This window comes from Bos mutus, chromosome 17, assembly GCF_027580195.1.
Source record: "Bos mutus isolate GX-2022 chromosome 17, NWIPB_WYAK_1.1, whole genome shotgun sequence".
In the NCBI taxonomy this organism is placed as follows: domain Eukaryota; kingdom Metazoa; phylum Chordata; class Mammalia; order Artiodactyla; family Bovidae; genus Bos; species Bos mutus.
In genome coordinates, this window is record NC_091633.1 from 54,280,505 (window position 1) to 54,293,409 (window position 12,905).

The 12,905-nt window shown below is 34.2% G+C and overlaps 1 protein-coding gene across 2 annotated transcripts in view; it reads left to right on the plus strand.

Annotated features, from left to right (window-relative positions):
- NAA15 (N-alpha-acetyltransferase 15, NatA auxiliary subunit) overlaps positions 1-10,847 on the plus strand; it is a 72,335-nt gene extending 61,488 nt beyond the window's left edge. Inside the window, exons 17-20 of one of the 2 annotated variants that reach the window (XM_070386553.1) lie at positions 1,450-1,548; positions 6,239-6,382; positions 7,290-7,387; positions 8,406-10,847. In XM_070386553.1, coding sequence (XP_070242654.1) covers positions 1,450-1,548; positions 6,239-6,382; positions 7,290-7,387; positions 8,406-8,606 — 542 coding nt within the window. In that variant the 3' untranslated portion in view covers positions 8,607-10,847. Of the gene's footprint in view, positions 1-1,449; positions 1,549-6,235; positions 6,383-7,289; positions 7,388-8,405 lie in introns of both variants that reach the window. The other variant, XM_005895823.3, reaches the window with a different exon arrangement.
- Positions 10,848-12,905: the final 2,058 nt, after the last annotated feature.

Genomic DNA, 12,905 nt, shown 5'->3' on the forward strand with positions numbered 1-12,905 from the left:
GTATAAATAATGTTGAGGTTGCCTTTGTTACCTGCCTAAGCCAGGTAAAGGTTAGATGGAGGATTTTGGTTGCTAGATTTAGAATTCTTATAAGCTAAATGTAGTAGATATACTAAGAAGATTTTATGGTATTGAATTGATGTAATCCAAATGGTTCATTGAAAAAAAAATTTTATCACTAGGGTGATATGTATTCAAGGAAAGAGAAACTGGTTAGTAACATCTGACAAAATACTGCTCCAAACAGTAACTGTCCTGCTAAAAGACATAGAATAAAATGATACCTCTGTAGAGTATCCATTAAAAAATCATGATGATCAAATTCTGGGGAAAGGTTACAGTATAACATTGTTTCAAAATAAGATTCAGAACTAACTATAGTTTATTTTAATCTTTATTAAGATACTTATATGAGTATGTAAAATAGAATACTAGCTAAGAAGAAAAAAGATCAAAACATAAGAGATTGTCTCTTGATGGAGTTTGAGTGATTAAAATACTTTTTTCTACATTTTCTATTTTCCACAGTGCTCCTGTCGTAATTGGGAAAATTATTTTAATAAATAGTCCAGTAATTTTAAAGTTTTGTTAATAGTTAACATAGCTCTCTTTTAAGCAAATATTTTTTAAGCAAATATTTTTGCATGGAACCCCAAAATGTAAAATACAAAAGCTATTCTGCTTTAAGTAGTGAAAAGCAGTCTGAATCCTACTGAGTTGGCTTCTTTGCTATGTACTACCTCTCAGTCACTCTCCAGCATTTGGAGTCCATTGCTACAGCATGAAAAGGGCAATAATAAAGGACATAGCCGTATTTTTAGCTTTCTGAGTGTAGCGGTTAGGGGAAAAGGAATTGTCAGAGGAGCCTAGGGTTTCAAATTTTGATATTTGGAGAGTTGTACCCTATTAGAGAAGCCTTAACAAAGACGGCTGTGGATGAGACTTGGAATTGTGGTGAGTATTTGGGTGCACTTTTCCATCCAACAGGTGGAGACACTACTAAAGCTTGGAAAACATGAGGGATGGGGTGGGAAGAGATAGCATTGGGAAAGATTAGAAAGTGATTAAAAACATAACCTTGGTCAATACTCTACCTTTGATGAGGAAGAGAAGCCAGGGATTGACCGGAGAGGAACAGTGAGGTGAAAGGGAAATGATTTCACATGTCGCAAAACACAAGAAAGGTGTAAACAATGTTGCTTTCAAGTGTAAACAATGAAGTTTTCTATCTAAATTTTTTATACTTAATAAAACCATTTTTCTTAATGTTGTGTGGAAAATACTAGCTAATGTTGCTAACCTGAGGAAGTCAATTGCTTCAGTCATATGTTGCTGTCCAGATGTGATTGACTCTAAATGAGTTTTTCTATTTGTAAGATACTATTAGTCCTCTAAAGGAGGGTATCTCTTTTTATTAAATGATCAAAATATATCTTTTTCTTTTTATAGAAAAGTTTCTTTTGATGCTACAATCAGTAAAGAGAGCATTTGCTATTGATTCTAGTCATCCCTGGCTTCATGAATGTATGATTCGACTCTTTAGTACTGGTATGTTTTAATTTTCTGTTACTTAAGTATTTGACTACAGTAGCTGATAGTGACTGAATAAGTGATTTATACAAGTTTGTTATAAACTCAAATCATTTTAAATTAAATTAGCGTGTGGAAAAAACAAGTCTTTTCTTTGTGGCGAAGGTCTTTATTTTAAGGCTAGAAATGTTGCCTGATTTTTACACAGACTCATTCAGTCCAGATATTTGAGAATCATCTTTATTTCTGTTTCTTAAAGGTTAATAAGTTGAAATTTTGAATCATATTTCATTATGTGATGTAGTTAATTGTTGTAAAATTAAAAAATCTCTTTGAAATTGACAAATTATCTCATTTACCTGTCTCTAGTATAATAATTTGAATCATAAAATTTTTGTCAGTAAATGTAGGGTAAAAGTAACTTTAAAACAAATTGTTGTCCTTTTCAAGTGTTTAGTCAGTAAGATCCATATGTAAGTTTTAATGTCAAGTAAAGCTACAGAATTTTAGAAACAAAAGGCGGAATATTATGCCAATTGTCTCTCATAGTTGAGAAATCTAGGACGCTAAAACACTAAATTACTTATTTACAGTAACACCAATAATTAGTAAAGAAACAGGAATGAGACCCAGATCTTCATATTGTTCTTTCTACTACCAGAGCTTTAAATTTAGAATAAAGTACTTCTGTAGTCAAGTAATGTTTTTTTGTTTTGGTTTTTAAGTAACTGGATAAGGAGAAATTCAAAGTTTAGTAGAACAGTCTGCAGAATTTGAAAATACTGTTAGCTGTCTCATTGCTAAATACTCAACCCCATGTGAATCCATGCATTATATAAAAATAATGAGATTAAACCAGGTTGCCCAATCATTCTTTTGAAAATGCTAAACTGTCCCAGTTAACATTATTTTGACTTATAAGAAAAGGTAAAGCCTTATTTAGATCATATTTATGCTTGTCAAAAAAGTGATTTCCTGTTATAGAGGCTAAATCATAGAAAATTTCCCCCCAATTTTAAAAAATTCTGAAAGTAAGAATGTAGTCATATTATAGAAAGTAGAACTAATTGCTGTATTTAGTGAAAATAAGGAAGTTTCTTTTTAGTCTTTTTTTTTTGATATTAAAGAAAAAAAAATTTTGAAATCATGAATCAAAACGTTAAGGCTGGAAATAACAGCATAAATCATTTTTAGTTAGGATGAAATGCATTCAAGTTATTTTCAGTATATACACACTTCATTTTTATACAGTCCTTTCCTGAAAGATAATAAAATAATACATATAAAGTTTATGGAGTTAGAGTTATATTCATTTGAAGTATAAATTGGAAGTGACAAACATATAGTTCTAATGAGTGTGTGGCTTGATGAACATATAACCATTTTCTTGGAACAGTTGTTTCAGAAAATGAAAATGTTTATGAACTTTAGAAGAACAAAGAATGATCCAACATTAAAAGTTAGAATTAATTGAGTGGAGTTAATGTTACCTATTGTCATTGCTTCAGGTATTATCTGACATCATTGTCAGGGAGAGATTTACAAAGTAATCCTTATTTTGACTACATTTAGGCATCTTTGTTACTGCAAACCCCCTGAGTTCCTTTTACTAATTAATATATTTGGTTCTTGAGAAAAATACTTGATTTTGAAGTAACTTCTCAGGAACACATTTGTCATGTTAAGTTATATTGTAGTAATTTCTTTACAAAGAAACCCTCACAATAACACCTTTCCAGAAATTATGGAGGAAAAAGAAAAAACAATGGCTCCACACTTACTTTATTAGTTGTAGAAGCATCTCTAAGTGAATGTTCACTGTAGCGTAGTTATGAGCGTCTTCCAAATCTCCAGAACATTACATTACCAGTGTAAGTAGTAATCACCCCCGAAGTCATTTACTGTATAGGATGTCCCCTTCCCCCTTTAATTATGAGAATGATAGTATCTCTTCCAAGTTTTTCACTTTTGTTTTAAGTTGTAGAACTTAAGGCAATTTTTATTATATTTCTGGTCAGTTCTAAGTAGAAATAGGACCTTAGGTATTCATTTGTTTTGATACCTGCTTACATGTTTATGTTCCCTTAAATGTTTTTAAAATTAGTAGGTTTTGGTCACCTTAATCTATAATGAATCTTATATTATTTTCCTCTCTCATTTGTACAAACTCATTTTTTCCTTTTCTCTGCAGATTATTTCTCATCTGTACTTATGTATTTCCTCCAAAAAAAACCTCGCTTAATTAATATGGTCATTTATTTATTTTGCTGTATTAAGTAGTAATCACTTAGTAGCTTGTACTTAATCAGTAGTGAGTAATAATTATCTCACACAAAATATCCTTTTCTACCAAAATTTTAACCAAAAAATGCTGACTAGTGTGGGAACCCAGGGAAACTCTTTTTGCTAAGAATCAGCCCCCTCTTTAATGTGACTTTTAACTGTTGGTGATAACTAAACTTATTCAGTCTGATAATAACATGAACCAAATGTTGTTTTAATTTTAGGGTATCTCAGGACTCAACGCATAGGCCCCTTGGAAAAGGTTTAATATAGCATGGGAGACAATTAGATAGTCTGAGATTTTTTACTGTCTTGAGATGTCAGTAATTTTTGGTTAGTTTTTTATCAGTGTCACAAAATATTTAGATTGACTCCCTGTGCTTCCATTAGTCTTCACCCATAAAAGATTATTTAATAAATCTGGGACATTTGAGGCTACTCCTTCCATAGGACATTCTAAATTTTGCTACAGTAGAATTGATTGGTTGGTTGATTGTAATATTTTCCTGGAAATTGCAGTTCCAGTTTACATGATTAGTGATTAGAGGAGAAAACTGAGTTAGTTGACCAAAAACAATTTGTGAACCAGTAAGGAAGTATTTTTGGAAACATTCTTTTTTAAATCTATTAAATAAATGAATGATTTATTAATATAAACTATTAATACAAAAAAAGGGGAAATAGCTATTAGTCGATGTTGGTAGTTATTTAAATATTCCCTCTTTGACACATCCTAAACACAAGACGTATGTATTTATGTATTTTCAACTGTATGGGCTTTTTTTTAATTACTTTTCTGAGATTTTTTTAATCTGAGGAAAACAAGTTAATAAAAGTGATGAAAAACATGAAACGTATGGTTTCCAGCTATGAACCATAAAATTACTTTCCTGTCTGCATATATAAAGTGTCCTGAAAGCATTTCAGGCAAACCACTGAGGCCCACAGAAGTAATAAATTTTATAGATACCTGTTTGTTGACATAATGTTCATTGTAATTGGCTATAACCTATTTGAACAGATTTTCTCCTTCCAGTTCACTCTGTACTCCTAAGCCCATTCCCCACCCCCAAGACAAATATTGATAAAATTGCCAAATCCAAGTTGAAAATACAGGCATAATGGAGATTAAGCTAAATCCTTTAATTAGTAGCTCATTTATTTGAGTTAACCAATTCTATAGAATGATAGAAGAAATGCTGTTCAACCAGCAAAGGGAACATATCAATCAATTATTTAGTTACTGACTACATGTAGAATATTTCATTTGAAAGTTTGCTATTCAAAAGTTCAGTGTTTTTTAAACTTAGGGTAGTGATCTATTAGTGAGAAAATGAAAGAAGTTGAGTGGGTCATTATCGTTTGAAAGCATTTGAAAACTTAAAATAGAAATAAATTAGAGTATAAGATACAAGAATGTGCTGCACAGTGTAAGGGTCAGTGTTCTGTGAAATTTTTGCTTCCCATAATAAGTTATGTCTATAGGAAACATGCTTATCAGAGTACAGATACTTGGTTGTAGTCAAGAGTTTGAAAGCCACAATAGTTTCTAATCATAAGGAAAATCTATTTATGTTTTCTTCAGTCTGTGACAAAAATAGTGCCTACAGTATATGGAATATCTATTATGTCATTAGCTATTTTATTTGTGGGGCTTCCCAGATGACTCAGCTCTAAGAATCCACCTGCCAACGCAGGAGACATGGGCTTGATATAGTTTGATCCCTTTGTCAGGACCATCCCCTGGAGCAGGAAATGGCTATACACTCCAGTATTCTTGCCTGGAAAATTCCATGGAGAGAGGAGCCTGGCTAGCCAGCCATGACTTAGCGACTAAACAGTAACATTTTATTTGTAGCTTTTTCTTACTGTGGTCTTCTGGGTTAGATATCACCTCAATTTTATAGATCAAGGAATAGGGTCAGAGAGCTTATGATTTGTCCACACTCAAATCATGCTCAGGTCTGTCTGGCTTAAAGCTCCAGACTATCTCTCTATACCAAACTAGGATTCAGCCCAGAGAGATTGGGAGTCAGTTTTTCCATCTCCGAATGCCAAAGCATATGATGACAACAGTGTATTCCTTACAGGAAAATGCTTTGGTGGTCGTTTGGAAATTATTATGTAGTGATAGCTTAGTTCACATAATCATTGAATATAAAGATCCATGGCTTTTTTAAACTGATAAATTTGTAATGGTTTACTTGGATATAGAAGAAGATGGGATAGGGTGAGGAAAATTCTTTTGATCTTCTGCACTATATTTGGTAGCCTTTAGAAAATTGTTGGATTATTAGTAAGTTTATTCAGTCTTTGTATATATAATTGCTTTGCTTTGTTGACCTCAATAAATTAATTTCTTAATTCTATAAATTGTATCAGTATCTAACTGCTAATAAGAGTTTGTTTTTAATTTGTTCAGCAGTGTGTGAAAGTAAAGATTTACCCGATGCAGTTAGAACAGTATTAAAACAAGAAATGAATCGTCTTTTTGGAGCAACGAATCCAAAGAACTTTAATGAAACTTTTCTGAAAAGGAATTCTGATTCATTGCCACACAGATTATCAGGTAATCAGTTTATTTTGTCCTTATCTCAGCCTCTAAAACAGCTTCAGTTTTTACTATAGTGGGTCATTGACAGGTTACACACTTTTTGTATGACAGAGGCAAATGTGTATATATCACATTTTAATCCTATGAAACAGGCAGCTTAACCTCCTATACATTTTTTAGTGTTTTAGATAAAATCATTACTATGAATCAAGGTTAGTAGTTTCTCCTGGTTCTGCATAGGCATTATAAAGAAGCAAGTGTAACTGAATTTAGCTAGCTATTACATACACTGAAGGAGGATCTTCTTATTTTTTTCTCTCATTAGCATGCTCTTAAAATTCATGTAGATGCAACCATCGTCTTTAATTTCTCATGCTTATATAAGCTGTGAGACTTGGCAGTGCTGGACACCTAAAACCATCTCCCAAGCAGGGATCATCTGGCAAGAGTCTGTGCTAATGAGCCAAGGTCTGGACTTGATGGGACCCCTGGGTAGTGCTTTAGCAGTGTACTCATACCTGTCAGGGTTGGGTATCTCCCACACCCCTCTCCGTCACACCAGACACACACACACACCCCCCTACCTGTCAAAACACACACACAAGTATTCTCCTTGATCCCGAATTACCTTCATTTTAGAAAGAAGAAAGCTATCCATGGTCCCACCACACAAAGACAAATATTATTAGAAATATTGGTGTTTTTTCATAGTCTCTCTCACCTTAATCATTCTCTTGGTTTGGACAGTTAGACTTTCTGGTCTACTGTCTCAGGTTTTTGTTTTTTCAAATGGCTGTTTGCACTTTTCTAGTAAAGTGCCACACTGTGTGCACATCGATCCTGCTTTTATATTTGAATGGATAGTAGGTAAAAACGCTGGGTTTACCTTGAAATAAACATTTGTGTTTTCCCTCTCATTTAGCTGCCAAAATGGTATATTATTTAGACCCTTCTAGTCAGAAGCGAGCTATAGAGTTGGCAACAACACTTGATGAATCCCTCACTAACAGAAACCTCCAGGTAAAGAGTTTTTCATTATTTCTCTGTAAGAGTTACTTGACTCTTTGTTTCTGTTTTTACCAGGATAATTTTCACCAATTAATTTTTTTTTGTTATTTATGCATACTCTTTTCCAAACTATTATGACTCCATCTCAGAAACTTAGTTTATCTTAAATTTATTTAAGATTGTATATGTGTGCACACATATACAGCAAGATGCCCTGGAGAAGGGAATGGCTACTGTCCACTCCAGTATTACTGCCTGGAAGATTCCACGGACAGAGAAGCCTGATTGGCTACAGTCCATGGGATCTCATAGGACAGAGCAACTAACACTTCCACTTTCAGTTAGATTAGAACCTTGTAAAGAGTCAAAATTTGTGGGGTACTAAATATCTGGAAACTTCATAGTGTTTTCCAAGTGAAAAGGTGAAGAAAGAAAACATGAAAATGCAAGTCACCATGATTCATTTAAAAATATAAACAGACTTAAGGGTTTGGTTGAAAGAATTACTAGTATTCATGAAAATTTTTCCTTGGATGTATATGCTTTGTATTTCTGAGACTCTCTTTCCTTCTTCATCAGTGGACATACCATAAAGGTTCTCTTTAATTTGAATAGAAGGTTAAAAAATAATGTTTGATTTTGCCATCTGGCTCTGAGCCTCCAAAAAAATTAAAGACTTGGGTATAGTCATTGACAGTGGCATGTAAATTCCAACAGTTAACGCACAGGGCCAGGTAGGTTCAGGCTGCATTCCAGAGGTTACCTGCTGAGAGCTGAGTGTCTTTGGATGTAGCACCTTGCTTGTGTCACCTTAATCCTGACCCTGTTTATATATCCATCCTTTTGTGTAAACCTCGCAGTTCTGAAGAACATAATTCTAATGGAATGCATAGTGGGAGTAAATACTTTCCTATATATGTACATTTTGCCTCTCATTTTGAAAACCTTTTGGGAATGAAATGTCCAATAAATTCACAGTAAATTTTTTCCTTTTAAGCAAATTATAATGTGACCTTTTTTCTTTCTCCAGACATGTATGGAGGTATTAGAAGCCTTGTGTGATGGTAGCCTAGGAGACTGTAAAGAAGCTGCTGAAGTTTATAGAGCAAATTGTCATAAGCTTTTCCCTTACGCTTTGGCTTTCATGCCTCCTGGATATGAAGAGGATATGAAGATCACAGTTAATGGAGATAGTTCTGCAGAAACTGAAGAACTGGCCAATGAAATTTGAACATCATCAAACAAGCAAACGGAATGACTTTGGACCATATCTAGTGTATAATATTTTTGTCACGCACCTGCTGCATTGCTCTAACTTACACAGAATGAGAAGAGTAAATGTTCTTGCCTTCAAATAGTGTTTTACGTTTTTTATCCTGCTGAAAAAGTATATATAAAATATCTAACATATTACAGGATATAGGTTCAGTTTCTTAAAAAATTAAAAGCTGCTAAAATTGAGGGGTTAAAAAAAGATACCTTATCCTATTCCTACCTACCCACCCATGTTTTTAAACTAATTTATATAAAATCTGGAGGCTGTTACAGCTAACAAAGCAGGTGTGTGGCAGAAATATTACTTTAAATTTGTCTTGTGAGATTTTACTATATCTCAGACAGCGTAAATGCTGTTTTAGCACTGGATTCTTTCACTGAGCACAAAGAGTTGTTGGGGCTTTAGCATCTAACTGATTTTGTTACGGGGTTGATTATGACCATAGGAAGTATGCAATGTGAATCACTATTTACAGAGAAACCTACAACAGATGCTTGATGTTGTAGAAGCTGGGACATATAGATACCAAGCAGAATTATAAGAAAACCTAGAGGGTGTTCAATACGCTTGTTGTGTTTCCAAAATTCACTGTACATGATCAGTTTGGTGTTCTTGTACCACAGTTTTTAACTGAAGGAACCAGTTGGAACAATCTCAATTCTAACTAAAACTTGAAGAACTAAAATAACAATGCAAACCTTTCAGCATTGTTTTGGCCAAACTTGTTAAAACTGTAATGCAAGAACCAAATGCACTGTGATGTGGCACCAACTAATTAGCAAGCATGAACTTTTCACCCAAGAGTGAAAAAAGAAAATCTACCATGGCTTGAAGTTAAAGAGCAGAACTCCTGACTACCATTCTATGACTGATCAAGAGACTAATAGTTAAAAACCTCAGCAGGCCTTGTTCACGATATGCAGAAAAAAATGTGCTGCAGTTTAGATACCTCTGGAATTTTTCCACAGTGTCACAGGTTTGTAATACTTGAAGCCCTACATTTCTAAGAATATATTTCTTGCTCAGTTGTTTCAGGCAAGCCCAAGACTTTGTAATTTTTAAAGGGCCCAAGATTTCTTTCTTTCTTTCTTTCTTTTTTTCAATAACAGACCAGCTTCTTTTTCCTGCAGTTACAGATGTAATTTCCTTTTTGTTGTCAAACATAAGGTACCAAATATGATGCAATAAATTGTTTTGAAAAACAGTTGTGTGAATATTTCAACTAATATGTGTTGGGCTTCTGTGAAAACACACAGGTGGAAACAGAGGTGCAAGCCAGAGGTAGTGTAGTGTGCTGTAAGGCTAGTTCAGATGGGAACTTTTTGGAATGGACTTAGTGTTGGTGTCAGGGAAATTCCATTAAGCAAGCATAGTGCTGTTCCTGCATTAAGATTTCCTTGAGGGCTAGGATGGCAGCAGGTACTATGAATATATTAGTAATTTGAAAGGAAAAGTGAGAACTGCTATTTTGTTTGAGAAAGTGAGCCTTAAAATTTTAAACCCAAACACTGAGAACTAGCCAGAGGCTCTGTATTCTCATTGCATTTTCAAGATCTCAACAAATAAGGATATTAAGTAAAATGAATCGATTGTATATAATTGACCTTTTTGTGGTACTTTTAGTTTATAGAAAGTATATTCTAAAGGGAATTTTCAGGAGACCTGATCCTTTTACTGATTGAACAGTTGTGCTAAACTCAGCATTTCATAGTACATGACCTGCATTCCACATCCCAGTCTAGTAATTTAGTGGTGTAAAGACAAGTACAGACTGGACTCTAGAGCTTTGTTATGTTTATTAACTGGCCCTGACTCAGGAACATCTTAACAGATGGCAAAAAAACAAAACTTTTTTCAACTTCTCCTATGAGTGGCAACTGAAGTTCTTATTGTTGGTAGAGAACACTTAGTGCTACCTCTGCCACTAGTGAGGTGTTTGGAGGAGGCACCAGCCATAAAACAGGGGGTGTATGTGTGAATTATGTTTAAACTCTACTGTATATTGAAACAAAATTCTTATATTTGTCTTGACAATGTTCAAATGATGTAGATTGTCTTAGAATGAATATTCATAAGTACTAAGAACTCTTGATGCAGAGGCCACCCATGAGGAGCAGAATTCCTAACATGTATATTGTATTCCAAACCAATTTTACTGGAACTATTAAATAAATATTTTATTTTCTTTCAGGTTTACTTGATAGTGGATACATTGTCTGGTCTCAGAGGATATTGACAGAGGTTCATTTAATGTCCAGACATCACCCCTAAAACATTGTACTGTGCTATCTTACCCTGGATAGTATGAACTGAATCATCTCACATTTGCCTCATTCACTCTATTCCAAATGATGCTGTGGGGGAAAACAGGGTTAGGAAAAAAGTGGGGGGAAAAATGCAGTGATGTTGTAATCTAAACAAGTGCCTTATGTTTATTGCTAAGAACTGGTGTTATCAACCCTTTTGAAAAGAAAGGGTTCCTTGACCTGTATTAACATAGGAGAAGTAAAGTTCTTTTTGTTTTTCTTTATATTTACTACTCTTGTCATTTCTCATTTAAAAACTAAAATCTGACTATCAGATTAGTTTTCCTCAGCTTTAATTCGATAGTTGAGTCTTTAGCATTTTCAACATTTTTCTGTACCTATTTATTATGCACAAGAATAAAGATGATCTGATAGCATGACTAAAAGTAGTCCCGATACTAGTGAACAGCTTTCCTGTGGGTTTTATCACTCCCTTGTTTTTCACAGTGTTGTTTGTACTCCACGATATATTGCTGTTAGAGCTGTGAAATGAAAGCTGTGACTGTAAGAAGAGGCCAGAAAAATGTGGTCTAGATCAGGTAGGTCTAGATCATTTATCATTTGTGATAAATGCAGGGAAGTCTCTTGTACACCATTTCTAGGAATATTTCAGCTACCACATGTAGCATCTGTTCGGGAAAAAGTTTGAAAGTGAAGTGTTGGATTTTCTTAACAAGATATGTATGTATTTGTCTTAATAATTACCAGCCTTAAACTTTGAAATGACTAAGAATTCAAAGAAAGACTGACCTTTCCGATGGGAGGTAGTTTTGTTCTGCCTTGTGTTCCACCTCTTAAGTTACAGGCAAGGTTTCTTGATACCATCCTGCTGACATCTGAACTTTGCTAAACCCACTGCCAGATCTACATGAAAAACTCCCATGAAGTGGCCATGCTGCCCCATAGGGGGTGAACCTATCAAGTTTTGTTCCAGTTTTGATGGTTGGAAATCTCACAACTTGTAGCAATAAAACATTTTTGGAAAAGGTTATTCTTTGTTGAATTGCACTTTCAGTATGCTCCTACTAGAGGGATGTTGGTAGTGTGCAGGAGGTTCTGGAGAAAAGAATGCTCTCACTTTGATGAAGCAGATTATTGGGTACATACTTTAGGTTACACAGCCTATTTAACACTGCTGCGTCCATCAGGACATACCCTCCCTCATGGTGATGGAAAAATGGGCAGAAGGAAAGGGAAGCAGTAAGGAAAGCGGTGTGTTGTAGGAGAGACTTTTCCCAGCCTCTTGGTTTTCCCAGTTGGCCTTTGAAGTGATGCCATCTTGGGATTATAGCCAAAGAAAGAAAAATTGGTACTATTTAAATTAGAACTTACTGAACTGTCAACTATAGATAAACTTGGAATTTTAATCCTCAGTGCTATTTGTAAGGGTTCTGTGTGCAAGAAATGGAATACACTTTGTTTCAAGGCTTCTTGTAACAAAAGTAATCCTTGGCAATCTAATAAGATTGTAATATAGTTCTTAGATTTTTTAATACACATTTTTTTGGTGTCTAAAAAGTCTATTTTATTTCATACAACTGGTATAGTTCTCTTTAACTGAAAAAAAAAATTGATGATGGGAAATTTCCTATCTGTTATAAAGAATTCTGCTGTTGCTTAAATCCTCAACTTGGCCTCAATAAGTATAAAGTTTCAGAAACAACATAGGAGTGAAGAGATTTTTTGAATATATTCTGGATCCCATGGCCTGCTTTCAGCTAATAATTAAATTTGCCTTCTATATTTAGTTACCTGTGAATTGTCTGAGTCTCCATACCATTTTTTTGGCTGTCTTTCCAGTCTACCGTAGTTTTCTAGCATTGAGCTTTGATAAACCTGCTGTTTGTTTACTTTGATCTGCAGGTTTATCAAGTCCATTGTCTAGTGCCTGATGCCTTATCACAACTGGTCTAGGTACTGGGTTTTCTAAAGTATTCTTCTAAAACTC